This window comes from Silene latifolia, chromosome 3, assembly GCF_048544455.1.
Source record: "Silene latifolia isolate original U9 population chromosome 3, ASM4854445v1, whole genome shotgun sequence".
Classification (NCBI taxonomy): Eukaryota; Viridiplantae; Streptophyta; class Magnoliopsida; order Caryophyllales; family Caryophyllaceae; genus Silene; species Silene latifolia.
The window spans coordinates 154951-182411 of record NC_133528.1 but is presented as its reverse complement, the minus strand read 5'-3'; the positions used below and the strand labels follow the sequence as shown (position 1 = coordinate 182411).

Below are 27461 nucleotides of genomic sequence, written 5' to 3'. Positions count from 1 at the left end.
CACAGCAAGTCAACGACTTAGACTGCCTAGCCGATGCAACCCATCTACCGCTAGCTGTGGTATCGGCATGGCAACCCACCACCGGGCACATATCCGCACTCACATCCAAGACCCTCGGCGCCCGCCGTAGGACAATCGGCCGAGGGTAGAACGGTCTTTCCACCTGATAAGCCACTTGGCCACTTGGCCACTACGTGACAAAAGGTGAAAGCCTATAAATACTCCTCAACCTTCATTGAGGAAAGCATCCCACAACTTAACCTAAAATACACTATTCATCTGGTAATATCTCCCTTATCTCTCTACAATACATTCCTAGCCAATTAGTATACAACTTATACCTCTAAGTTCACCGACTTGGGCGTCGGAGTGAAAGACGCTTGGCACAAAGCCAAGCCCCCGCCTGCTTCATTGTTGCAGAAAGGCCGAGAGAGGCGATAGGAGCGGGAAGGGTTCAACCAAAGACATTATTCTACAAGCCACGGGTGGTAACGATACTTGCTCTGGAATTACACCCGGAACAATACCAATACAGCATTACATACAGCTAGACAGGTAGGAAATTCTTATGTGACTTAAAAAACAAAGCTAGCTTATATCCACATAACACGGTGTAATACGGATATCGACAAAATAACGAATGAAGGAAAGAAGGCAGCAAATAGCAAGTAAGCTAATTACCTCGTTACCGTGATTAAAAATGCAGGTTCCTCCTCAATGCGCTTGGGCTTCACTAATATTTTTCCAACTTTTCAAGCTTCCAGAAGCTGCACATAAATAAAACATCGACGTTGACACAGTGCAATCATGGTCTCCGCATAGGATATTAAGAACCTTGACAAATGACAAGTAGTGGTCCAGGTCCTATGTGAAGCCCAATCAATATGGCCCGCCTTCTTGCATGCACAACTTCACCACAAACTATATGATGCTTAAAATCTTAAATAACATCCACTTATCTTCTATCAACCATGAGATTGGTTGGCCACAAGAGGTCTTTAGTCTTATGTGGATACCCACATTCGATATTCAATTCACCGAGTTTTCATGCAAATGGTCATAATAAATAGAGAACATTATCATTTCGACAATGGCAGAAATGGACAACCCGCAAGGCCACAAATCATTGTTAACAAAATCCCGACTACTCCACAATTCTATAATGAATCATGGATTCGTAATGTTGATAAATTATGAGATATTACAAAAAAACATTTGCAGTAAAATTTCTATTCTGCTCTTCGTATAATCGTTGTCTTTCAAATTCCGAGGGGCACGGTAATGAGAAAGAATACTCCCGGAGTCGAAAGAATCACAACAAATTCAGAGGCTACCTCTAGGGGAGAAGCCGATGTAGGTGTTGACTTTTGATATATATATTCTCTGAACTAAAATATAAGGTCAGCAAATTCTACGAGCATTGTGCTTCACCATAACCCGATTGCCTTCCACCAAACACCTCCAACTCCAAGCCAGATTATAATGTTTACAATAGAAATGAGGAATCCGTATCCCCACCATTTGGCGAGAGGAACATAGTTAGCCCCATAGAAAACCGGAGCTGATCCGATACCATAGTGGGTGAGGCCACCCATAAGGTTGGAGAGGAAAGCGAGAACTAATGCTGCCAAGTATGGTGGTGTTCCTAGAGCGCTTGCAACTGATAAGAAGGCTGTGAACATAGCACCAATGTGTGCGGCTCCACTTGCGAAAAAGTAGTGAGTGTAGAAGTAGAGGAGGACTAGAATTCCAAAGGATAGCTGCCACGAAAGACCTAATCCGCCAACGAACTGCATATGGAAAGCATATACAGTATTAATTAGGATGCAGCTGTGCATCAGAATAAAACGCTTCTTGTCCTCTACTCCCTTCATCCCATTTACATTGTCTCTCAGCATAAACTAACTACACCTTGTTAAAATGATAATATGAAATAAGTCGGTTTGATATTGTTCAAATTAATGGTGATCACAGTAATAACCGTTAACTGGAAAAGATAGATGGGACAATTAAATTTGGATAGAGATACTACAGTGTACTAATTTCATCTCAAAAAGAGTGGTCACCTTTCTGTTCTGCTATGTCCCAAATTTAATTGACCAGTTCCCTAAGGCATAGATTAACAAGGCAAATGTCCAACAAATGGTAGAATGAAAGAACAACATTGCTTGTCCAGTCAAGAGTGAAAGGAAGGAGGGACGGACCTGGACAACAGTTTCGCTGAACCATGAAATAAGACCGTACTTGTTGAGATAACCCGCCATGGCAATTAGGGCTGCAAACCATGTTAGTGTATCCCAAGCCACAGACTCAGCTAAGCACTCTTTCCAGGTGACAACACCCGTTATCAGGAGGACAGACAGTCCAAGGATTGCAGCAGTTACTGCATCAACATTCAACACACCTCCGAAAATCCAGAGCCCAACCTATTACATTTACCCCAATAAAAACATATCATACACCACAATAATAACAGACTAAAGAAGCATCTTCGTTCATTAGATACATACATCTAGGACATTCATATAGCACAATTGCATGTTTTCCGAACACAATGTCAGCATGCTCAACAGATCATGAATCCAAAATTCAATGGTAACAGTTAGGGGTTTTACTAGGAGTCAAATAAGGGCATTGCGATATAAAGGGAAAGGGGATATTCAAACCAAGACCTATTATCCACAATAACTCCGTATTAACCATTATACTGAGACATATTCGATACTAGACATAAAAATTGTAAAAGCGGAAGAGAATAGCTTACAGTGAGAAGCAAGGTGACACCCATAATGATCTCATTCCTAGTCATAGGACCCATGGTCGCCAATTTCTCCTTAGCCAAGCGGGGCGCATCAGGACTACTCTTAATTTCGGGAGGATAAACAATATACAACACCAAAGGAACAACCAACAACGAAACCAAACCCGGGACAATAGCAGCCTTAGCCCAATCCATCCACCCAATGGTCTTGCCAATGGTACTAAACGCTAGGTTAGCACTAAGTGGGTTAGCCGCCATAGCAGTCAAAAACATAGAACTCGAAATAACCGAGGTTTGAAAACAGGTAAGCATAAGCCAAGACCCAAGCTTCCCTTCGGTTCCGTCCCCTACATTACTCCCGCAGGCTTGGCAGAGGGACTTGACAAGAGGGAGGAAGATACCACCGGCACGTGCGGAGACGGAGGGGATGGCGGGGGCAAGGAGGGCTTCGGAGAAGACGAGGGAGTAACCGAGTCCGAGAGAAGAGGAGCCGAAAAGAGAGACGAATTGGTAGGCAATGCGGTTACCCAGACCGGTTTTGATAAACCCCCGAGCAAAGAAGAAGGCGAGCGCGATTAGCCATGGGATTGGGTCGCCGAAAGCGGAGAAGGCAGCAGCGAAGGTTAGGGTTTTAGTTAAGACGGCAGCGCCGAGGCCCATTAGCGCGACGGCGCCGAGAGGGAGGGGTTGGGTTATGATTCCGACGATGGTTGCGAGGAAGATAGCGAGGAGTTGCCAGGCGTTCTGGGCAACTCCTTCTGGTGTGGGGACGAACCAGATAGCGACACCTGTTAGGATTGAGATTAGTAGTGGGGTCATTTTTGCGCCTTGCCATGGAACAGGTGGTGGGGATGTTGGTGACGTGGAGGAGGATGGTGAGGTGGAGGAGAGTGGTTTGGGGGTGAGGCGGAGGAGAGAAGGGGAAGAGAGGAAGCGGGAGTGTGGTATGGGGTTGGATGAAGATCGGAGGGTGAGGGTGGGGAAGGAAGAGGAGGAGGAGGAGGTGAAGGGTGGTTGAGTTGATATATGTGGTTTGTAGCGGGATTTAAGAGAAGGGAGGGAACGGAAGGGGAGAGAGTAGGAGGTGGTGGTGAGGGCGATGGAGGAGGACATTTTTGGAGAGAGAGGAAGAAAGATGGCGGAGAAAATGGAGAGAGAGGGAGAGAGGGAGAGAGAGAGAGAGAGAGAGAGAGGGAGAGGTTTAAAGTTGACTTGGGGGAGTGGTGAAATTCAAAAGCAGCTGGTGACTGGTGGTGGGGGGTGAGTGGGCTAGGAAATGGATCGTAGGATCATGATTTTGTGGAGGTTAGCTGGTTCTCTAGATTCTCTCCATTTTGGGCTCCTTTTGTTTCTTTTGAGTCCAATCATTGGGTTGGGCCTTCTTTACTCTCAGGTCGCCCACTTTCATCACATCTCGCCTTTTTTTTTGGTATTGCTCTTTCAGATACATGATTTACTCAAGGGAGTTGCTTTTTGTCGCCCGTGTTTTACTTAGTGTCGCCCGAATTTTACATGGAACTTCCAATTATGCCCCTTGCTATTTTCTTCTTCATTTCAAGAAAATTTAGTCCTTACATTGATCTTAACTTCATTTTAAGAAAAGAATAATTTTAAACCTGTTAACCAATTAACTTCAATATTTAAAATATTAATACCAAAAATTAAAACCATAAAATACAATTATTATAATAAACAATCCCACGCCAGCTCATCCATGAACATCATCCAAACCTGTTCGTTGGAACTCGAAAACATCCATTACTCGCACAAAACCCAAGTTTTAAATCAGCTTCTAATTTGTTACTCTTAATCTCCTGGTTACCCATTATAATTTTGTTTAATGACCAATTTCAATAAGCCTAAAAAACACGAATTTTCCAGAAATTTGACACACAAATGCAGGCTAAAAATTGTCTAATTTAACTTAATTGAGTCGATGTTGCTACTGTAGATGCCAATTGTTATTGCCTAGAATTTACTAATTTTCCAGAAAGTTTACACAAATTTGGAGCGCAAGAATTATCTACCTTAATTGAGTCTATGTTGCTACTTGCTATTGTAGATGCAAATTGATATTTTTCATTTTGGACGTATGTAGAGGAAACAGTTTGGTTTGGATGCGTGAGAGTGAATGTTAGATGATGGATTGGAAAATTATAAGTAAGGTGGGGGATGAAGGGACTTAAGGGTAGTTTTGACTTTTACTTGGGCGATTTAAGTAATTTACGGGCGATAAAAAGAAAAAGTGTTTACTCAATCATATACATAATTTATCATTATACCCTTTTTATTTAACTTTATTTTCAACAATTTACCCCTTTCAAATTTTGTTTCTTTCACTTCTCCCCTCCACAACCCATGCTGCCACCAGCCAACCGCCACCACCAATCCCCTCTCATCGGCCCCCTCCCACTGCCCCTGCCACCTATTTGCGTCACCCACATTAAAGTGATTAAACTTTCTCCCCATCGCATGTGCCACCACCACTACCACTACCCTTGCGCGCCACCTTATCGCATGTGCCACCACCACTACCACTACCCTTGCGCGCTACCTTCTGCCTACCGCCCCCTCTCGACCACCAGTCCCCCGCCTACTGCTTCCGCAACCAGCAGATTCTATGTTATTTAATCAAAATCCTCATAAACCCTAATTGTAAATACCCCTAATTTAGATTGTACGTTATTAAATTGTTACACTAAACACTAAATTAATGTTTAAAGATTGAAATTAGAATTACTAGATTTCATGCCCGTGCGTTGCACGGTATGTAAAAATGTCCTATTTCAATGTGAAGCTATTTATTTTAATGTGTGAAGTTGTTTTAGTAGCACCAAATACCTGATTTGTAAAATTACATTTTAATTGAAATAAACAATTTTTTGATGAACATTCATTAATTTGCGTTCAATACTATTGGAGGGAGCTTTTCAATCTTGTACCGTGTTCACCCGTGTTGTCATTAGTTCATTCTTGTCTAGAGTTTGGTAAATCATTGTTCCTACGAAGGAAAATCATTGTTCCTACGAAGGAAAGAGTTGCGGTAGAGATAGGATTAGGATTGTTTAATATTGTTTTAACTATACATAAACTTTATCTATATTTGAATTCTTGATTTATTATTATTGAAACAACTCCTTTTAATCTATAAATTTTATCATTTTATTTTGAAGTGTTCTACAAAAGTGTGAATTTCTTATTATTCTTTGACGAATTAATGTCGAAATTGTGAAATATGTGTTTAGATATGTGTTAAATTTTTAAGTGTTCTATAAAAGTGTGAATTACTTAATTATTATATTATACTTATAATGACATATTAATGTCAAAATTGTAAAATATAACATAAATATTCGTAATTCTTTTTTTTCATGGACGTAATTTACTTTTTTCATGGACATTTTGCCATTAGTTTTCCCTTCGTTACCCTTTCCCCTAAAAAACAAAATAAACACTCTCTCAAACCCTCTTTCTCACAAAATTAATCAAATCTGTCAAATTAATCTCAATTATAAACACTAATTATTCTCAAATTAATGAAGTAATAATCATAGTTTATTAACTTTATATCAAATTAGGGTGATTAAATTAATTTAGACTAATGAAATTAGGTTAGAAAGAATTATTGCCGATGAAAACTATTGACAATGAAGACGATGGAGCAGTATCGCTATGCCTTTCATCACCAAAACCGATTTAATTGTTTTTGTTTGTTGTCACATTACCCCATACAATATACAAGTTTTTACAAAATTAATTCTATCGGTTTGTGCATTGTAAACTTGGTAGGTGTCAGACGTATAACCAATTGCAGTAGATTCAATGCCTTTATGTTGATTCATGTTGATATAATCAATTGCACTATAAACCAATTGGTGTTCGTACTCTACAATAACACACCCATGGATAATTTCATTGATGTTCTTACTCTAGTGTCTCTGGAGGGACGGCAGAGCGCGGACAGTGGTGTTACTGGTGTCTCTGAGGCAGATTCGGGAGAGGAGAGGCGGTGATGCAGGGGTGGTTGGTTTGTGCGGGTTTGGGTGGGATGCTCCCTGGGTGGGTTTTGCCGACAAGGGAACACCCGTGCATAAGAGGGGCGTTGGTGGATGTACATAGTGGTCGATGGTGGGTGGTGGTTGTAGTGAGTGTAATTTGAGAGGATATATTGATCTTGAAACAAAATAGAATATGGGTGGGTCGAAATGAGAAGGGTATAATAAATCGTATTCACGCCCATGATTGAAAGAACTATTAAGTAAATTGTTCGAAAAAAGGGAATATTTTAATTTACCCTAAATATTAATGGACACATATTATTCATCTGTAAGAAGTACAACTCATGGCAGCACCGTTTGTGTGGCAAATATCTTAAAGCAGGATCGAGAAACACTGTTATTATTTTCAGCAACAAGATTAAACCCATTCTTAAGTGCATATTACATCGGAGTGTTTCCGTCGCCATCAACAATGGTGCAGCTCGCAAACTCGGCACTTCTCTACGACAATATAAAATAAGTAGTTCATCAATTTTTTTGGAAAATAAAGTTGTTGACGAAGGATAAATTTATACATAAAACCCATAAATACTACATTATTATACAAACATGATATTGCAATAAACTTATTTAACATGCTAAAATATATACTCCAATATATACATATAACTATTTCATGAAGATTGAAGAACATATTCCACCTGATGCAAACAATAAACTATGTAAGACTCCCTGGAGGAGTTAATTAGAAAAAGAAAAGCAACAAAACTTAATTAATAATAATAACTTAATTAATAATAATAACATGCGAAGTTGAGTCCCTATCCTCCATGATGAAGTTGAGTAGCCTCTTAAGGTGGTTCCATAAACCAACATATGAATACTCTTTAGAAAAAATCGAATACAAATTATATTGAAAAATTAGATCTAAGAATAAGCAAACTAAGGAGAACATAATCATCATAAAACAGAATAAAATGCATCATGAGCGTAACTATGCATGCAATTAAAAGATGACAACCATAAGGAAAAAAAATTAGTTAACAAATATAGAATTCAACAATGTGACGTTAGATTTTTGAGGGCACCAAGTGTATAAATAATGGATGGTTGTTTGGTTTAGATTTAGTTGTATATATACTTTTCTTTAATTGAGTATTCATCCTATTAAAACTCAATTATAATTATATTATATTATTTTGCATCTATCTTTTTTAATGTTTTAGATTTAGTTTTGCATTATCTTCTATTAAAAAACGATTATATTATTTTGCATCTATCTTTTTTAATGTTTTAGATTTAGTTTTGCATTATCTTCTATTAAAAAATGATTTTAATATAGTTTAGTGTTTTGTAAAAATTGGAGACTACCACGTGTTTTAAAAAAAGCTTCTTTTATATATATATATTGATTGATTAGTTGACTAAGATAACTATCACAATGCAAAATTGATAAATTTGCTAGAATTTGTTTAATTTTTTGGTGGACGGGAAAGAAAAGTGATTTTTTTTCTTTGTTTTTAGAGGAAGGGTAGGGGATGGAACAATTATGAAAAAGAATCCGTGAAAGAGTAAAATCCGTACTTGAAAGAGCAATGACCTTTTTTTTTTCAAGGTAAGAAAAGTAGTGGGAGATTAAAAAAAAAAAAAAAAAAAAAAAAAAAAAAAAAGGTAACAAATGTTATCCATTTTGACTTGATCATCAATATCCCCATTTACCCACTCTCTCGGTCTATCTGTGGACGGCGGCAAAGCGATGTTGGTAAGACAGAGCAGAATGATGTCCCGCCATTTGTGTCTCCTTGCATCACCTAAACCCTTCCTCATAAACCCTCCTCGCTTCATAAACCCTCTCATTATCCATAAACAACATTATCCAATTAACTCAATTCCAAAGTGTTTATCTTTCTCCTCCTCCACCTCTTCCGCCGCAGCTGTAACTCCCCAATTATCCGAACCTCTAGATTTGGAAGTGGGACCTTATTTATCCTGTTCCATGCCGGGTCCTAAGCTTAAAGTCGCTGTACTCGTCAGCGGCGGCGTTGACAGCAGCGTTGCTCTTCGCCTTCTTCATGCTGCTGGTCATTCTTGTACCGCTTTCTATCTCAAAATTTGGTTCCAGGTCTCTATATATATATATATATTAAATATCCCCTCTTCCCCTTTTTAATATATTCAGTGACAGAGTCAGGATTTGTAGTTACTAGAGGAAGGAATTGCATTCAACACAAGTGTTTTGAGTGTTATGCGGAAATGCAGGAGCTTTACTTTATTCTAATTGTGATTGCTGGATTGCTTTCTGCATTACTAATGGCGCTATTTTGTCGCCACTTCTATATCTGAATATACGGTTTACATCGTTTTTGAACCTCTATTGAGAATAAAGGTTTCAACTTTAAAGCATTTGGCAGTAGGGTAACTTAACTGTTCATTTGATTGTTTGGATATTCTTGGTTTTAAATCGATGGCAGTGGAACATTAGGTGACTCAAGAATAGTAATTAAAACACAAGGAATTCAATTCAAGTCCTTGTGTCTTTTACACTAGTTTAATACGTATTTGGTTTCATGTCGCATGATGGATTCTTGTGTTACAATCAGTGATTCTTGTAGGAAGACTTTGACAATTTTTGGTCCGAGTGCCCATGGGAACAAGATTTAGCATATGTAAAGGCTGTATGTAATCAGGTAATATATTTTAATTAGTGGTGCTTTTATCATGGATTATTTCGCGAATGTACTACCTGGTTTGCATCCAGCATCTAACTAGCGTTCTTGCAACTTCTTCTAGGTTGATGTTCCGTTGGAAGTCGTGCATCTGACAGATGAATATTGGGAGAAAGTGGTACTATTCTCCACCAACTCTGACATTATACTTCCAGTGTGTCCACAAAGACTGAGACGCTTTAAAGACATCTGCTTTCTTCCAAAAATTCAAATTTGCTGATGAATTTCCGTCTTCCCTGACAATAATTGATTGGTCTAGTTTTTATTTGTTATTTTTCTTCACATTTGTCCAAGGCTTGAGACTCATGAGACTGCGTGTTAGGTCTCTTACATTATTGAAGAGTATCGGAATGGGCGTACTCCTAATCCAGATGTCTTGTGTAATACAAGAATAAAATTTGGTGAGTCGCACTTTTATAGCCAAGATTGGTCTTAAGTAAATAGGTGGACTCTGATTTCAGTCTCAATATTCTGTTATCATCTTTGTTTATCATGTGCCCTTTTCCAGGTGCGTTCATGGATGCTATCAGCAATATGGGCTTTGACTATGTAGCCTCTGGACATTATGCAAATGTGGTTCACCCAGTTACCCATGATTCTGGCCAACCTTCTATTTTGAAGCTGTCAAAAGATGCTGTAAGTGTGTGATGTATCACTTTCAAATTGCCTATAATCTTTTTATTCTTAAACTATAGTCAAGGGTTGTTCTAGTGATGGTTTGATACATACCTGAAGTTACTGACTGATTTAAACGTCGTGGAAAGTAATCGGTTTCTGTGATTTAAAAATGTCAGGTGAAGGATCAAACATACTTTCTGTCGCATCTTGATCAAAGTCAGCTCAAACGACTTCTATTTCCCCTAGGCCATATCCCAAAGGTAAATGTTATAGCGGGTCTATGCTTTACTACATAACTCATTATAGTTGTACTTTAAGAATGTAGTGTCGCTGGATATGATGGTTTTAGTGTATCTAAAGCTAAGAGGCTTCTGTATTTTAAGTATTTTGTTATTTCGTTGTCCAATTCCAATTTCAGCATTCTGCATGATCAAAAGCCTTTTTTTGGTAAAATAAAACGTGTTTCCTTGCAGAATGAGGTCCGGAAACTTGCCATGCAGTTTGATCTGCCAAACAAAGGCAGGAAGGATTCACAGGGAATTTGTTTCCTTGGAAAAGTATGGTTTTCTATTTTACTTTTGTTGCACTTATTTTTTGCATGTCATCATATGAATATCTCTTTCTTTATTTTCTTTTTCCATGTTCTTGCAACTAATTGAAATTTTTTTTTTTTTGTACTTCATAATTTTTGTTTTGAAGTTTGCGACTTTGCGTTCACTATTCATATGTTTGATGGCTACTTTTTGGGTTCGTTGGTTGTTTATTAAGTCCTATAATTTGATACATGAACTATTTAGCTGTATCATGTCATTCTGCCTCAAATTTTATGCTTATATTTAGACATTTCGGATTGTTGTCTGCTCCATAGTGTTTACATGGTGCGCAATACACGACTGACAAAGATAACAGCGGACATTTTTGTGTTTTTAAGTCAGACCATCCCCGAGAGAAGATGAACGAAAATATGTATGGCTTTTCCCTATTAGGCGTGTCGAGTTTCAAATATTATCATGTGCTGCTTACGTATACCATTTGACTAAACTAGGGGCTCACAACCTGTTTGCCATTTCAGATAAAATTTAGTGATTTTGTGGCACGACAAATTGGTGAGATGGAGGGTGTCTTATTGGAGGCTGAGACTGGAGATTTTCTTGGGAAGCACCGTGGTTTCTGGTTCTACACAATTGGTCAACGGCAAGGTCTACGTCTTCCTGGGGGACCATGGTATATGTTTTCCCGATTCTTTCCAGGGTTCTTAGCATTTTACTAAAGTCCCTTATGCTTGCCAACTCTCAAGCCACATTCATGCGCAAATATCTTTAGTTATCTTAGCATCTAGCTACAACGAGGCTCGTGGGAACAGTACTTTGGCGTGATTATTGTCAAGGATTGGTGTTCAGTTCTTCTCTCGGCTGAATAAGTCTTGACTTTTATGTTCCCTGATGCTGACAGCTCCTTTTTCAATGTAATTCATGCAGGTATGTGGTTGAGAAGGACACTAAAAACAATGTAGTTTTTGTGTCAAGAAGCTATTACTCAGTTGACAAAAGAAGGCGTGTGTTTCGTGTTGGGTCCTTAAAATGGCTCAATGGAAAGCCTCTTGAGAAATTAAGTGACCTGCAGTGCAAGGTAATAGTCATTCATCATATATTTTGTTTTTGTTTTTTTAATATTTGCACTGTTATTGTTGTTGCATGACATGATGACAATGAATGGTAAATTGGTAATATGGTATTGTCACAAAAACTTCCTAATATCTTCAGTAAGTTTTCTAATGCCTTCCTAGTAAATTTACCGTTATCAGTAAGACTTAACATCTCACTAAGGTTACTAATGTCTTAGTAGATCTACCAGACTGATCATTTATTACAAACTTGTGGTCTTGTTGGAACATCTTGAGTTTGGGCTTTTTCCGAATGTGCTGTTAAGTATGGGTATTTTTTTTTCCAGGTTCGGCATGGACCTAGCTTGTATACCTGCAGTTTGATGATAGAATCTTGTGAAAACAGCCATGGAGATGTTGCAGTTGTCCATTTGTCAGAAGATGATCAAGGATTGGCAGCAGGGCAGTTTGCTGCCTTCTACCAAGGAAACACTTGCATCGGCTCAGGCATTATACTCGAGTCGTGGGATGACCAAGGTTTTCCAGTGTGTGACAAGGCACTTGAAATTGCCAGACTACCTGATAAATCAAAGCTCGGAAAACCAGTTAAGATCACTGTAAAACCTGAGGACTCTCAAGCATGTTGCCATCAAAAGGTTGAGCACACAAATTCGTCAACTGAGACTGATGAGACAGAAGTTCAGAAGAATCTGTCTTCGAGTCCGTCGCTCAATTGGTTGCAACAACTAAAACATAGATTTCTGAAGCTCTTTTAGGTTGTTATCCCTTGAATCAATTTTTTTTGTTCTCCGAGGCAACTGTAGACATCTAAAGCTTGTACTATAAAATCATGCTCATCATTATTCATATTTCCAACAACAATTCTTACAAAAATTAATAAATTATTACAACAATTTTCCATTCTATGGAACAATCTTGTAAGCCCTCATCTTATCAATCCAAGAGATGAAAGAATTGTTGGTGTTCCTAAACCCCAAGAACCCATGCTCCTTGCTCTTGTTCATACTGTCCAAAGGCCATTCCCAACCAAAACACTTGTCGACAAACCACCAATTCCCGACCTCCTCCAACTTGGTCGGAATCAACCCGTTTTCCCTCACAACCTCGTCCCACACTCCTTGCTTCCCTTTCATCCTCTCCTCAAAGCTAACCTTCTCTTCCTCTTCATCAAACTCCACACACTCCACCCCGAATTGCTCTGCCAACACCCTCCATAAATGCTTCCATTTAAACAGATCCCCATTACTACAATTAAAAGCCTCGTTCTTAGCATTTGGATCAACAACCGCCCAAATTTGATGCTCGGCGATCAAATCAGCATCCGATGCTTGGGAGTAACACTCCCAAGCCGCCTTTGATCCCAGAAACTTCAATGGCACCCCTTCCTGCTTACAGACAGCTGCATAGACACACAATGTACCCACCAAGTTCATCAAACTGTATGGTGAAAACCCAAATATTCCTGTAGGACGATGGACCGACCATGTCAGCCCGTCTTTTTTAGCCACTTCCTCCTCCAATATGTCTTCAAGGGTGTAATAGAAGTTTGGCAGAGGCAACCTTGGCATGTCTTCGGTAAAAGGGGGCTCGATCTCGACTCCGTCAAGAACCTTGGAGCCCCAATACTCAAATGGACCAACATAATGCTTAAGACCAGTCTGTAAACAGACATGCCTAAGATTGGGTGCATTGGGAAGGACTGCATTAAGTACGTTCCGGAACATCCTACCATTGACCTGGCAGTTGTCCACCTCGGACTCACAGTTGGCCCACGTGACGTAGAACACGTGAGTAACGTCAATGAGGAGGGAGAGGGTGGCCATGGTGGTGGTTTCGTCCATAATGTCACACTGGACGTATTCGATAGGGTGATCGGAAGTCCAGTTTGGCCTGGGCCTGCGGGCTAACCCATAAACCTTCCACGGGCCACCTGGTGTGTCGGAAAGTGGCAGAATCTCGGCCAGACTGTTGCCGACAATGCCGGTAACTCCTATGATGAGAGCTACGCTTTGGTGAGGTTCTGTCATCTTAGCCAACTCATCTGGATCGTCTAATTTTTTCTGCAAATTAGGAATTATGGTTTCATTTTCATAGGTTTGTCAATAAATGTGATAAAAAGATGGGAAAGGAAAGGTGTGACAGGAGAGACGTTACCTTGGCGGCACCGATAGCACCAGCCCACCACCAGCTCATAGTACTATTAGAGACAATTGACGATGATGGTAGAGGTTAGCAGACGAAAGTGGATAAGTTGAAGATATGAACTGGAAAATATAAACTATATACTGTGGATTTGTGGTCTACTCATTTGATACGGTGGGGTCTTGAGCTCTTGTTGATCACAAATTTTAATTTATGACTATTACAAGTTATGATGGTGCTCAAAACCAATTTAAATAATCTTAAAATGGAAAGAGGGTTCTAAAACGTCATAATTTGTGACCGTTAAAAGCTATACTCGATATTTGACCAATTTAAATAAGATTAAGGTATATATGTACGGTAAATGAAGACTTTGCATCCTTGATCCTCAGTGTTCATACTCTGTATTTGTTTATTTCTTGTTGTGTATGTTTCCATTATTATTATGTCTGGACAAATTTCAATTTTAGCTTAATGTATTAACTCGTAAGATTAAGGTATATTTACGGTAAATATATTGCATATTTGATGTACCAATTTTTGTACCTCATCATAATAAACACTAATTATTTCAGATGGTTTTATCATTTCTACTAATCGAATACTCGGAAAGTCGTAATCCATTATTATTTCGGATGAATATCGAAGTTTTTGGCAAATTGGTGTTTATTAGCAAAATAATTAGGGAAATGGGGTTGGTTTGAAAATATTTAGACTTATGGTGTCCACGTCATCAGTTTCATTTTTTTTCCAATTTTTAGGCAAAGCCGCTAAGTTTCTTAAGCGAGCTTTGTCTCTTTGTCATTTTTTGATAATAAATGTCATAAAACATGAAAAATAGATAAATAAGGAAGCGCTAACTTTCTTAGCGGCTTTGGTGGTTATTCGTTTTAAAATATAGGTCATCATCGGTGTTAGAAGGTGACGATTTTTGAAACAAAAAATGAATAGCAAAGCAAAGCTAAGATTCTTAGCGGCTTTACTTTCACTTTTTTTTTTTTTTTTTTTTTTTCAAAAAAAAAAAAAAAAAAAAAAAAAAAAAAAAATAGTAAGCGCTAAGAAACTTAGCGGCTTTGCCTAAAAATTGGAAAAAAAATAAAAACTGATGACGTGGACACCATAAGTCTAAATATTTTCAAACCAACCCCATTTCCCTAATTATTTTGCTAATAAACACCCATTTGCCAAAAACTTCATGAATATCAAACGAAATACTTGCAACGTATAAAAATATCAAGACCCTCATAATGTAGTTGGCCATGTAAATAACAGACATTAGAGGTGTTAAAACGGTCATTCAAAGTTGACAGTAGTATGCAATGCTAGTAATAAGTCAAGATTGTTGGCACACTTATGTCATTATGTGCCACAATCTTGTACTTAATTTACACTTACACTTCATCTACAATAACTTCAGACATCTGATCACACTGTAAGTCAATTACATTTTAAAAAAAAAATTGCATGAAAAATTAATGAATTTGGGATACATGATACTGCAGCAGGAATCCATGATTCCGACAGTATGTTAATAAAAGAACAATGGAAAAACAAGGCAGGAAGTGGACTGTCAATGGAGCAAATTTGTAGCTGTATGAAGAAGAGATGAGTAAATATATGAAGGGAATGGTTAGTAATTGTAAGGAGGCGGTGACTGAAGCGGTGGTGGTGTAGTGAAAATGTAAGGCGAAGATGGTGGTTGAGAATTGTAAGAGTATGGGGGAGGTGGTGAATGAACATTTGGTGGAGACTGGTAAATATATGGGTTAGATTGTGGAGTAAAAGGCGAAGATGGTGGTTGAGAATTGTAAGAGTATGGGGGAGGTGGTGAATTAACATTTGGTGGAGACTGGTAAATATATGGGTTAGATTGTGGAGTATAATATGAGGGTGGAGATTTGTTAATGTACGGAGGTGGTGGAGCTTTGTGAACGTAAGCGGGAGGTGGTGGAGAATTACGACGGTAAGCGGGAGGTGGTGGAGGCTTGCGAATGTAAGCGGGAGGTGGTGGAGGCTTGCGAATGTAAGCGGGAGGTGGTGGAGACTTTTGACGGTAAGCGGGAGGTGGCGGAGGCTTGCGACGGTAAGCGGGAGGTGGGGGAGACTTGCGACGATAAGCGGGAGGTGGGGGAGACTTACGACGGTAAGCGGGAGGTGGTGGAGGCTTGCGACGGTAAGCGGGAGGTGGTGGAGATTTACGACGGTAAGCGGGAGGCGGCGGAGACTTGCGAATGTAAGCGGGAGGTGGTGGAGACTTGCGAATGTAAGAGGGGGATGGATAATTGTAGTAATAAGGAGGTGGAGGAGAGTGCACGGGTGGGGGCGGAGAGTTCCTAATTTGTGGAGGAGGTGGTGGCAACAATGGAGGAGGCGGTGAAAGAAATGGTGGAGAAGGTGGAGGTGAAAATAAAGGAGGAGGCGGCGGCGAAGAAAATATTGGTGGTGGTGGTGGTGGTGGTGGTGGAGATAACTCTGGTGGCGGCGGTGAAGGTGGTGAAATTGGAGGTGGAGGAGATGGTGAATGAGGAGATGGTGAATGAGGAGGTGGTGAAATTGGAGGTGGCGGAGGAGATGGTGAAGGAGGAGGTGGTGAAATTGGAGGTGGCGGAGGAGATGGTGAAGGAGGAGGTGGTGAAAATAGAGGTGGCGGAGGAGATGGTGAAGGAGGAGGTGGTGAAAATATCGGTGGCGGAGGAGATGGTGAAGGAGGAGGTGGTGAAAATAGAGGTGGCGGAGGAGATGGTGAAGGAGGAGGTGGTGAAAATATCGGTGGCGGAGGAGATGGTGAAGGAGGAGGTGGTGAAAATAGAGGTGGCGGAGGAGATGGTGAAGGAGGTGGTGAAAATAGAGGTGGCGGAGGAGATGGTGAAGGAGGAGGTGGTGAAAATAGAGGTGGCGGAGGAGATGGTGAAGGAGGAGGTGGTGAAAATATCGGTGGAGGTGGTGAAGCTAGTGGTGGAGGTGGTGAACGTATTGGTGGAGGAGGTGACGGAACTGGAGATGGTGGGGGTGGCGAACGTCGTCCGGGTGGGGTTCGAGGTGGAGATTGTGGAGATGGTGAATCATCATCATCATCATCATCATTACCATTACCACCATTACCATTGCCTTGAGCTAAGACTTGACTAGTTGCTAAGATACAAAAAATTACTGTAAATGCAAGCCAGTGCCTAGGCCAATACCTAGCCACTCCTTGGCTTCTCATTCTGTCGATTTTTTTTTAAATTTTTTTTGGGTTTTAAGGGAAAGTGGGGTTTTAATTTAGAAATACTGGAGATGAGATCCCTATATATAGAAAATTTGAGGTACCATAATCAACACCATAGATAGATTCTGGAAACCTGGAGAAGGAGCATTAAATTATAAATTTAGTAAAGCAAGTAGAGAGCATAAAAGTGGAAACAATCCTCTGAGGCCGAAGCATGGAACGTGGGACGTGAGTAAGTGTATACATTCTACTTGCACTTGATTAATTATAACTCAAAAGTCTTAAGCTCGTACTTTGTCAAATATAACAAGGCTTGAGATCGTGCAAATCATCATTTCATTTTTGGCTCCGTCATCGGCATTCCTGATATATGACAGGAGTATGACAAAGTCTGTATCAACAGGTTGGCTTCGGAACGAGAAAACCAACCTGATAAACAGAGACATAGTCAGTAGTCACATATGTGGGGGTAGTGCTTTTCAGTTTTCACGTATTCTTTGGATTCATAACAACGTTTCCTGAACTCGGAATTCTGAGGATGCAGGCATACCGCATACCTTTAAAATTCAGATCTCAGCTTAAACTTAAATCTCTATATGGTCAGGAATGTATTGACTCAAATCCAATCTTTCTATTGGAAAACTCATGCATGAATTTATGAAAATCAGCAAAATCCAAGTGATGTGAATCCAAAGTCTCTTGATCTACATGTAAGGCATCACTATAATTAAGGAACAACCTCTACCAAGGTCAGGAAAGATTAAGTGAAAGAATCACAAAGACGATTATAAGGCTAAAGAGTTTGGAACTCAGGCATACATACAACGTCTAAATGACTTTACCTGCTAAATTAGCACTAAAGAATAACGAATGAACCTCAATTGTCTCTGTTGTATCCAAGGTTTTGAGCAGCTACTTAAACTTCTTAGTTACATCAAGTGACACCTCGGTGTAGCAAATCGGGCAAGCCTGGTAACATAGAAGCCAGTCAGTCAATACTGACTAGTGATTCAACTGTTAACTTTAGTAGTGAAAGATTTCATTTTTAAAGAAATACCTTGTTTATGTTAAGCCATTTGGTTGCACAGCCAACATGATACTTGTGCTTACAGGGAAGAGTGATGAGACGAGCTCCCCGTTTGTACTCCATCTGACAGATTACACATCTGCTTCAAAATTAAAGCTACTTCAAATTAGCTGGTTTTGTACCAAGGAAACCATAAATGAGCCGCAGATATTCTGAATTTCACAGTATTCTTTCATAAGAAAAAAAACATACTACGAACTTAAAAGGTAGAACCGTAGAATTTTACATGAAGTACGCGATTAAACAGAAATTTTGTCGACGTCCATAAAGTACTGGCTAGGAAGATGGCATATACAGCCTCCTATACTTCGATTCCTTACCAATTTTCATTTCGGTGAGAAGAATTTCGAACAAATCATAAGAATTCAGATAATCAGATTAAGTATATATGATATTGAGGCAGGTCCCAACATTGAAGATGAGTGGTAATAACATAATCAGACTACAGAGAAATGGGAAGTGATGCGAAATAGAGGAAAACGAATCACAGAGTAGAGTGACGAAAGAGGTATATAAGAGTACTTTGAAACGCTGCATTTCAACTAAAATATATAAAAACATTTTCTAGAAGTAAATAGAAGACAATGAGTGTTACCTCTCAGATTGGGACTTTCGTCTCAAGAAACAGCATCTAAACTTTGACACTGGAAGTAGAGAAATCTGTTCGTGTGAAAGACCTCGACTTTGAGTTCCAACTGTCTCACCTAATTCAAGTAATTCCTGTTTCAAAGAAGGAAAATTAATGACTTAGGCTTAAGGGCGGAAGTTATACTGCCTTGTAAAAAATTACTCGTAATAAATTGAATGAAAATAATTAAGGGCACTAATTCTACACGGTTAAACCACCATTCTTTCTATTTTCCAGGACCCATTCAATTTATAAGCTGTAACGAATAATAAAACATTTTACGAAAAAAGTTATCCCATGTATAGCCTCTGATACATAATTACGAAAAGATAATCTTGCATGTTAAAAGAATTGGTCAACAATGGATTCATAAGAAATACATAAAGTGTTGTTTAAATGCAAATTATCCCACTATGTTAATAAAGCTGCAACCTTTCCCACCCATGATCCTGGTCAATAAGAATCCTCAATTCCTCAATAGATAATGCTCTGTTGCTTTTGTTGGAAGTTTTAAGACAATTCACTATTTTTGACAAAAATCAGATGTTATAATATAAGCCCAATAATTCACTCATTCCGACAACAGTATAAATGGAATGAAAGAGGGCTTGCTAGCATAAATATGGAGCACAAATCAACATTGCCAACTTCACAGAATCATGATATAAAAAAAAATATATAACTTGAAGATGCAGTTTAATAATTGAGACATGAAATACAGAAAGTAAAATAAAAGATAGAGAGATATACAGATATAAGCAAGTGAAGTATGAACCTCATAACTCATGTGGTCCGGATCAACAGTGTGTTGCCAAATAGCCTGCATTTGCATTTTGCAGTAGCAATAAAGTAGAACCAAAATAAGCTTCATATTTGTCAAAGGGGAGAATATAAGTGGGATGGAGGGAGTAATTCTGATGTATAAACATGGTTTAATCAGCAAAATGCTCAACTATTAAGTGCTACTGTATTACATTAGGCCTATTATTATTTATTAAACAAAGAAAGATATTTACTTGATACTCGTGTGAATTATGGTTACTTCTGGGGCCTGCAAATCCAATACTGATGAATCAAGAGAATGCTTGAAGCGTTCATAAACGATGTTGCAGGAAACAGATTTCAAATAAAATTAGAGGACTCTAGAATTAAGAAGACTTACAATCCCGGTTCCTTGGCCTAATGTTGGTATTTGTCACCCTTTGGGACTGTTGATTTGTCATCGCGCTATCCCTTGTGCTGTATTCATCTATCCCCACCAAATGATCGAAGACGTCATAAGACGGGCAATAATTACTGTAGTATTGAGTAGAAGGAAACTCGGAATAAGCATACTTGTAGTAACCCATACTAAGTGGTGAATATTCATTATCCTGCACCACCAATACACTAACAACAGTTAATTGGGTATAAACTAAAACAAATGTCAGCCTTGTAATTTCTAAACCTCTTTAGGTGTCTTGTCTTGTTCAACTAAAAGCCGCCTATTAGTAGAAGACGGTCTTATATAAATGTGGTCATAGGCAACAAGGGAAGCCAAGAAAAGGTGAATGTACCTGGAATTGGGAAAAAGTGAAATTGAGATGATCGTAAGTAAGAGCAGCAAAGAAATCCATAAAACTTGGTGTACTGTTGTTGTTATATGGGGAAGGGTAAGCCACATAATGTGAATCCATATCCTCTGATTCCAAACAACTGAATTAAAACATGACACTTAAACAATGTATATACTGTGTATTAACTCAATTCCACAAGAATTAACCTTTGTCTACTCTGATGATATTTCGACAAATTACCAAAACATAGATGAATAATAATTCAATAGTATGACACAGATTTATTAATGCTTCACCCCCTTTAGTTTAACCTGCAGATTATACCAACAATTTCATCATTAAATTTGCATTGTAAAAGAAATTGCGTACATGAATTAATCAAATTCAGCGGATATTGATGAAGAAAAAAAGTAGAGTAAGATTGAGGAGGAGGGAATGTGGGGTAAGCATAAAACGGTGTCGTATTAAATGAACAAAAAAGCAAAAGTGGATAAAATAAAGTGGAAGAGATTAATAAAAGACCCACATTGATGGCGGCTTTATTGAGTTTATGTGATGCTCTCCTCTCCTCTCCTCTTGAGTGAGTTCACGCATCCAAAACCATGAATGAAAAATAAGAGAAGAGAAGAGAAGTGTGGTTTGGTTTGTTTTGGTTAAGTGTGTCAGAGTCTGGAACCAATTTAAATACTCCGTAGTAAGGTATTAATCAAAAGAGGATTATAAAACCGTTTTAATTAAAGATGATTATAAGTAAGACTTAGGGCTTGCTTGGGATGCGAGTAATTATTAAGGGAGTAATGAGAGCTAAAATATGAAGAAATGGGAGGAGATTGGTGCTTTATGGTGGTTGTGAAGGGTGCAAAGAGGAGGTGAGGGAGGAACTATTACCTCTATATGGGGTAATAATTACTTGGAGGGGGAGGTGAGTAACGATTACTCCCCTAATGGAGGGACTATTACACTATATTTCCCCATTTCTATCTATTTCTATCTCCAATTTCCATCATTTCCCTCCATTTTTTAGTTCATTTTAGCTCTATTACTCCCTTAATAATTACTCCCATTCCAAGCAAGCTTAGTGGTAGATAAGGGGGTTTGCGCAGATAATAACATATTAACATTGCATAACATGGGGCGAATAAGATAGAGAGATAATAGTGGAAGCTGGAACACATGATTTTTGCTTAAGAATTACCAAACCTAGCGTACAAGTTATCTCCAAGCATTTTATATTGGCTTTCTTTGCTTTATTTATCAAGGTTTCCAACGAAAATGACACTTAAACGGAGGTTGGGGACTCTTGTTACTTCCAACTTCAATCAAGTGTATATAAGGCTAATTGTAATAAGATAGTTTAGAAAGAAGAGCAATTCGGCAATTCATGATAAATTTCACATGTATGTGAATGTTCAATATTATAAAGAGAGGAGAGAGTTAATCATATTATAAATCAACAGTTATTCCTTCATTGTGAATTGATTTTTAATTTAATCTCCTTAAAGCCAATCACCTATGAAATGTAATGTTGTCATGAATCATTTAGATTTAGATTTATTCCAAATTTCCAATACAGAATGAGATTATGAAATGATGCTCTTAGGAGATTGCCTTCTAAGAATCCTTCCTTTCTCGCTGGCAAATGTCGAAGGTTACACCAATTTTTGCATAAGACCGTCTTAATTTAAAACAGCTTTCACGCATGACTATAACTCTCAAGCAAGACTAATTGTAAGGTAGACTTGCTTATTTCAGTTTAAAGGTAACGTTTATGGTTAATTTGTTGATATTAGTCCAGTGGTTAATGCAAACATAATGTGAACAATATGCCGCAAAGCACATTCTAATAAATAGATGAGCTATTAGATTTAAAACAACCTAACAAACACTATCAAACATAAACTTTTTAAGACACTATTTTAAATTAACATATGGGGGACAATGAAATGTTTTAAAAAACGCATCAAAAGTCTCCTATCAAACGCTACTGAAAGAACTCACGGAACATAAAACATCAAGATGGGAGTATCACAAATAAGAAGGAACAAGAGAAATGAGATTAACCAAAAAGGAATTGACTCATTCCATTACAATGGAAGGCAATAATTGTTTAAATTTAAGAACAATTAACCTCATGTATCAAAATGGAGCACAAGAATGCATGCTACTGCACTCCACACCAACAACAAATTTATAACCATCCGAGAAAAAAATCCTCACGGAAAACTGCAGGGTTTAACCCCTCTAATTATCTTTAAAATTACATTATTCAAAATCCTCAACCTGAGTGTCATATTAAAAAGCAGCCACCGCAATTCCCAGTTCAAAAAAATTTTCATCAATATCGTCCTAATAAATTAGGCACCGCCTGATCCGTACTTCTTTCCGAAGACAATGACCTGGAGCTTGTCGTAACCAGCCAACACTCCGGCACCAGCAACAGCACGGAGGATGTTAGCACCAGCACCCTTGAAGAGGGACTTGGCACCCTCGTTCTTCAAGATTTGAGCAAAGCAGTCCATGGAGCCCTTGTACTTGACTGCCTCACCCGAGGTCATCATCATTCTTCTTCGGACAGTGTCAATGGGGTATGAAGCAAGTCCAGCACCGTTGGTGATGACCCAACCTAGAGCAAAACTAGCAAAGAAGCTATCCTGCAATCGATAAAAACAAATTTGTATGTTATACTAGGCGCCACCATAGTGTTATTTCTTCCAAGAGAACAGGAGTGATACCATAATTTCAATCAAACAGGCACCATTTCTTGACGAACTGAAAGCTTTGTCTAATACTGCCTACTATCGAGTAAAATAGAGGAACAGTGTAACACCTGTTCGGCTGGTCAAATCTAATTTTGTTGTAATAATAATGCTCATAGTCATAGCCATCACTGGCATATTCAGAACATGTTCAACAAACTATAAAATCAAATTGCCATAATATAGACTTATAAATGATGAGCAAGGATCATGCTATTAATCAAGATTTAATAAGAGTGGCATGGGAATCACTAGACCTTGGTCAATGTCTGAGACCGTAATCATGCTACCTTCCCATACACAGTGGCATGGGAATGCCTAACTCTTGGTTTTATTATAATTTCTTATACTCAAATTTATCATTATCAGGGCTTACTTCTTGATAGCACTAGAAAGGAAGAAAATGGATACTACAGATAAGCTTCAACAAAAAAAGATTTGCAGCAAGCTGGAATGAGTCATGATTTGAAACAATCAATGAGAATTAAAAGAATGAACAAGGAGAAACTAACTAATGCCAAGTAAGGCGTAAAAAAGTGCGGATGTTTTTGTTAAATCAATTCATCAAAAAACCTCCTAAAACCAAGAGCCACATAAAATGAACCAAGAAACAAAAATGAATCAACAGAAAAACGGATTGGATGCTCCTTTGTCTGTATGTCCAAAAATTAAAACCTTGAGGCAGAAAGCTAAAACCGTGAAACATCAAAACCTAGAGCATATATGCAATAAAAACAGAAGAGAAAGCCAGCATCACACAACAGTCTAACAGGAATTGAGGAGGAAACAAAACATTGGAGCATAAGTTAAAAAAAAAACAACAGAAATGTACCTCCAGCTTTCCGGTCAAGATCACAGGCTTAATTGAATCGTACAGACCAAAGTAAAGACCACGGTAGACAATGATACCAACACAGGAAATGTTGAAACCACGGTACAATCCAGCGATACCATCTGATGCCAATGTCTTACGGTAGACATCAACGAGACCATTGAATTGTCTCCCTCCTCCTCCCTTCTTGGCAGCCTTAGAATCATTGGCAAGACGGGTACGAGCATAATCAAGAGAGTAGACAAAGAACAAAGATGAGGCACCAGCAGCACCACCAGATGCCAAATTCCCGGCAAACCACGGCCAGTAACCATCTCTGTCCTTCTTGAAGTTGAACAGTCTCTTGAAGTAGTCCTTGAAAGCAAAGTTCAAAGCCTGATAGAAAATTAAAAGATGTTAAGATGCGTGGAAAGAGTAGACAAGTCAGTAATAAGTAAACAAAAAATGTCACAAGGCCTACCTGAGTAGGGAAGTAACGGATGACATTGGCAGTGTTTCCTCTCCACAAAGAGATCATACCCTCATCCGCCATTGTTCTCTTGAAGCAGTCACCAATGCCCTTGTATGGCTCAGAAAGACGACCAGACTTGAGCATCTCATCTTGGTTCTGGATCAAAAGCTTGACACGCTCAATGGGAGCAGCAGCGGTTTTGGAGACAGCAGCAGACACTCCTCCCATGAGAAAATCAATTGCAAAGGCGCCAAGTCCTTTCTCTTGTGGGGCGTAAGCAACAACAGGGGAAGACATGTTGTTAACAAATGACAAATCTTGGGTGGCCTGAGTAGGGAACTGTAAAGCGGCGTTTGTGTAGTTTCCAAAGGCACGCCTTTGGAGGACAGCAGAGTTTTGGAATGCTCCATATCGAGGTTGTGTGATTTGTGATAAGCCAGTAGGGAGGTAAAGTTGTCCAGCTGTCTTCTTGTTCATCTCAGCCATTGCTACTAAAAACCCTGCATTAGAGACAATCAGTGTTAAACACACAATTGCAATGCATTAACTAGCGACAGAGTAACAACATACAAAAACCTTTCGGAATGCAAGTTATTTGGCAAGTTCATAGTTGAAATGAAACTTGCCAGGTTAATTATCCATTGCGAGCAAACACGGAAACTAGGATAGTTTAATACTCCCTCCGTCATGGTCATTTGTTGTCCTTTGGTTTTGGCACAAAGACTAATGAAAGAGAACAGGGCCAATTACTAAATGACAAGTGGCACAAATTGAGTGTGAATGATCAAATTACTCATGAAGTTCATTCTTAAAATAGAAAGGACAACAAATGACAGAGACGCCCAAAAATGGAATAGGACAACAAATGACCGGGAAAGAGGGAGTATTTTAGATGCACAAGAGGGTGATTATTGTTTCGCGAGAACATAATGTAAATGATGATCTATGAATAACAGAGTATATTTTAACTTGCAACAGATCAATCAAATTCAATCGATTAAAAGGGAATATCTCAACAACCATAACTATAAATGGTCCTCTGGTTTAATCCAGCATATTTTGAAGTATAGCGGATGAGATATACAGAGTATATTTTTGGTATGTGAATCAAATGATGCATCAACAACAATTATCTAGTTGATTTACATTTTCAGACATTAATCACTAGTAGGCAGATAATTATGAAATATTAAAAAAAATAGAATTAAGCTAATAAAGTAGTCCAATACAAAATCCAGAATTGTAGGTGTATAGACCTTGAGAAAGGAATTGACATTAGTAGTACTACTCACCCCATCCCATTCATTTATTTAGCTTTGATTAAAATACCTAAACAAATGATTGGGGGAAGAGAGTAATATTCTTTGATTGTAAATGGTACATATTCCACTAAAAACCTATTCAGATAAACTAATCTAAGAAATTAATGAATTAAGCTAATCCGTTATTCAATGAATAAACGAACATCGACAAACACACTATAAAACAAATCCTCCAACAGATCCTAAAGTAACAGCATCAAATGACGACCATTGCACACACTAATACTCCCTCCGACTCGCTCATTTGTGGAAAAGTAAACAAATGATTTGGAGGGAGGCAGAGTATGATATACTAAAAACATAGATCTATACAACAAATGAAACGCTAACAGACTTAGATCTACGCAGTCAGTTAAAAGAGATCTAAGATTGAAATGAAATGATACCCAACAGATCTAAACATATAATGACCAAAACAATCAGATCCAAGAGTGAACAAAATGTGAGGTCGTAATTACACACAAAACTAGATCGGAAAGTAAATAAATGCAAAATGAAATTACCGAAAGAAATCGAAATGATATAACGAAAGAAATCTAAATGATGAAGAATGGAAATGATATAAGAATAAGAAAAAGAGGAGAGAGAAACCTTGCAAATTCAGATGGCGGAAAAAGAGCAATAAAAATGGAGGAGAGAGAGAGGCGGTATACCAAAGAATTGTGAGGGTTTCTAGTGATTTTATTCGCTTCAGCTCAGCCTTGCTTTTATATTACGGAGCTATGGAGCATGTTTGTTGATATTTTCTGATTTTATTATTGGGCCTAGTTGATCTCTTCTTCTGGTGGGCCATACTCTTTTAAGTATGGGCCGTTGGATTTTTATTGAAATGTGGATCTCATCATCGGATTAAGGCACGTGATTATGGACGTAATTAGGGTGTTTTGGAGATTGTCAACGTCCTTCACAACCTCTTTTTTATTTATATTTATTGTTATAAAAGCTAAAAATGTGGACGGTTAGCAAGTAGGAAGGGCTTTTCAGGAAATTGTGGGTCAAAATTGAGAGGCATATATTTCAAGTTGGGGTTGGGGTGTTGTATGCAAAATTGGAGATGGCTTCATTAGGTCTTACAATTGTGACTAAAAGCCATTTTTATTCAACATTTATCAGAAAAGATTGACCAAGTTACAGTAAGAACACAAATGCATTTATCAAAGTATCAATGAATAGAAAAGGTTGACGAGTCTGTAAAGTAAGAAATGGCCTAAATGGTGATTTATAACGGGTCTGTTTAAGATCGTTTCACGATAAGCTTATTGTGAGATTGTCTCAAATATGATTAGTAAGGGTGTTTTTTAAGAAAACAAATCTTGATTGATATTGTAAAATACCGTTTTGAGATTGATGAAGCAACTTTATTTATTTTGTATATATGGAAGCCAATATTTATTATTCTCAACACTTGAATTTACGGACAATGTAGCTATACAATTTGATTGATTGTAATACAAGTAGTACATAGTTTGACAACAACATAAGCTAAAAGATCACTTTTTAAAAAGGTCGTATTAGATGGTAGTATTAGACATATCTTACAAGGAGCTAATCTCCCATGTTTTTTCCTTTTATGATCAAAATTGATGGACGATGGCACATGGTGGGATGACTGAGATCTAGAAGAAAACACTATAACGTGGCCGCTTGGAGTCTACTCTGGACCGTCCATTGTGCCATATTCAGTCTTAAGCCTTTTTTTTAACCAACCAAAAACTAAACAGTGGTTGCATGACTACTGACTAGGATAAAAGG

The 27461-nt window shown here is 38.4% G+C and overlaps 6 protein-coding genes across 9 annotated transcripts; 1 reads left to right on the top strand and 5 right to left on the bottom strand.

Annotated features, from left to right (window-relative positions):
- Nucleotides 1-1042: 1042 nt before the first annotated feature.
- Nucleotides 1043-4010, bottom strand: LOC141646576 (dicarboxylate transporter 1, chloroplastic). The gene is made up of 3 exons (XM_074454451.1): nucleotides 2765-4010; nucleotides 2205-2426; nucleotides 1043-1790 (listed from the first exon to the last, which is right to left on the bottom strand). Exons 1-3 carry the CDS (start codon nucleotides 3872-3874, stop codon nucleotides 1428-1430), a joined length of 1695 nt encoding a protein of 564 aa, XP_074310552.1. The 5' UTR covers nucleotides 3875-4010; the 3' UTR covers nucleotides 1043-1427.
- Nucleotides 4011-8416: 4406 nt separating this feature from the next.
- LOC141646577 (uncharacterized) lies at nucleotides 8417-12630 on the top strand. The gene is made up of 10 exons (XM_074454452.1): nucleotides 8417-8881; nucleotides 9372-9446; nucleotides 9550-9603; nucleotides 9808-9886; nucleotides 9994-10121; nucleotides 10280-10363; nucleotides 10577-10660; nucleotides 11176-11327; nucleotides 11582-11732; nucleotides 12054-12630. Exons 1-10 carry the CDS (start codon nucleotides 8516-8518, stop codon nucleotides 12480-12482), a joined length of 1602 nt encoding a protein of 533 aa, XP_074310553.1. The 5' UTR covers nucleotides 8417-8515; the 3' UTR covers nucleotides 12483-12630.
- LOC141646578 ((S)-8-oxocitronellyl enol synthase CYC2-like) lies at nucleotides 12542-14003 on the bottom strand. The gene is made up of 2 exons (XM_074454453.1): nucleotides 13882-14003; nucleotides 12542-13787 (listed from the first exon to the last, which is right to left on the bottom strand). The coding sequence occupies exons 1-2, from the start codon at nucleotides 13918-13920 to the stop codon at nucleotides 12630-12632; spliced, it is 1197 nt and encodes a 398-aa protein (XP_074310554.1). The 5' UTR covers nucleotides 13921-14003; the 3' UTR covers nucleotides 12542-12629.
- Nucleotides 14004-14928: 925 nt separating this feature from the next.
- Nucleotides 14929-17609, bottom strand: LOC141646574 (uncharacterized). The gene has a single exon (XM_074454446.1). It carries the CDS (start codon nucleotides 17072-17074, stop codon nucleotides 15500-15502), a length of 1575 nt encoding a protein of 524 aa, XP_074310547.1. The 5' UTR covers nucleotides 17075-17609; the 3' UTR covers nucleotides 14929-15499.
- Nucleotides 17610-17705: 96 nt separating this feature from the next.
- Nucleotides 17706-21152, bottom strand: LOC141646575 (E3 ubiquitin-protein ligase BIG BROTHER-like). Of its 4 annotated transcripts, XM_074454448.1 has the most exons (9): nucleotides 20875-21152; nucleotides 20555-20659; nucleotides 20349-20473; nucleotides 19955-20165; nucleotides 19809-19843; nucleotides 19568-19612; nucleotides 18760-18884; nucleotides 18135-18243; nucleotides 17706-18046 (listed from the first exon to the last, which is right to left on the bottom strand). In XM_074454448.1, exons 3-9 carry the CDS (start codon nucleotides 20466-20468, stop codon nucleotides 17990-17992), a joined length of 702 nt encoding a protein of 233 aa, XP_074310549.1. In that variant the 5' UTR covers nucleotides 20469-20473; nucleotides 20555-20659; nucleotides 20875-21152; the 3' UTR covers nucleotides 17706-17989. The 4 variants fall into 4 exon arrangements, with proteins under 4 accessions (XP_074310549.1, XP_074310548.1, XP_074310551.1 ...); XM_074454447.1 differs by having other exon boundaries at nucleotides 20349-20659; XM_074454450.1 differs by lacking the exon at nucleotides 20875-21152 and having other exon boundaries at nucleotides 19955-20041; nucleotides 20128-20165; nucleotides 20349-20860.
- Nucleotides 21153-22404: 1252 nt separating this feature from the next.
- Nucleotides 22405-26438, bottom strand: LOC141646573 (ADP,ATP carrier protein 1, mitochondrial-like). Its single transcript, XM_074454445.1, has 4 exons — nucleotides 26301-26438; nucleotides 24397-24887; nucleotides 23937-24311; nucleotides 22405-22999 (listed from the first exon to the last, which is right to left on the bottom strand). The coding sequence occupies exons 2-4, from the start codon at nucleotides 24871-24873 to the stop codon at nucleotides 22703-22705; spliced, it is 1149 nt and encodes a 382-aa protein (XP_074310546.1). The 5' UTR covers nucleotides 24874-24887; nucleotides 26301-26438; the 3' UTR covers nucleotides 22405-22702.
- Nucleotides 26439-27461: the final 1023 nt, after the last annotated feature.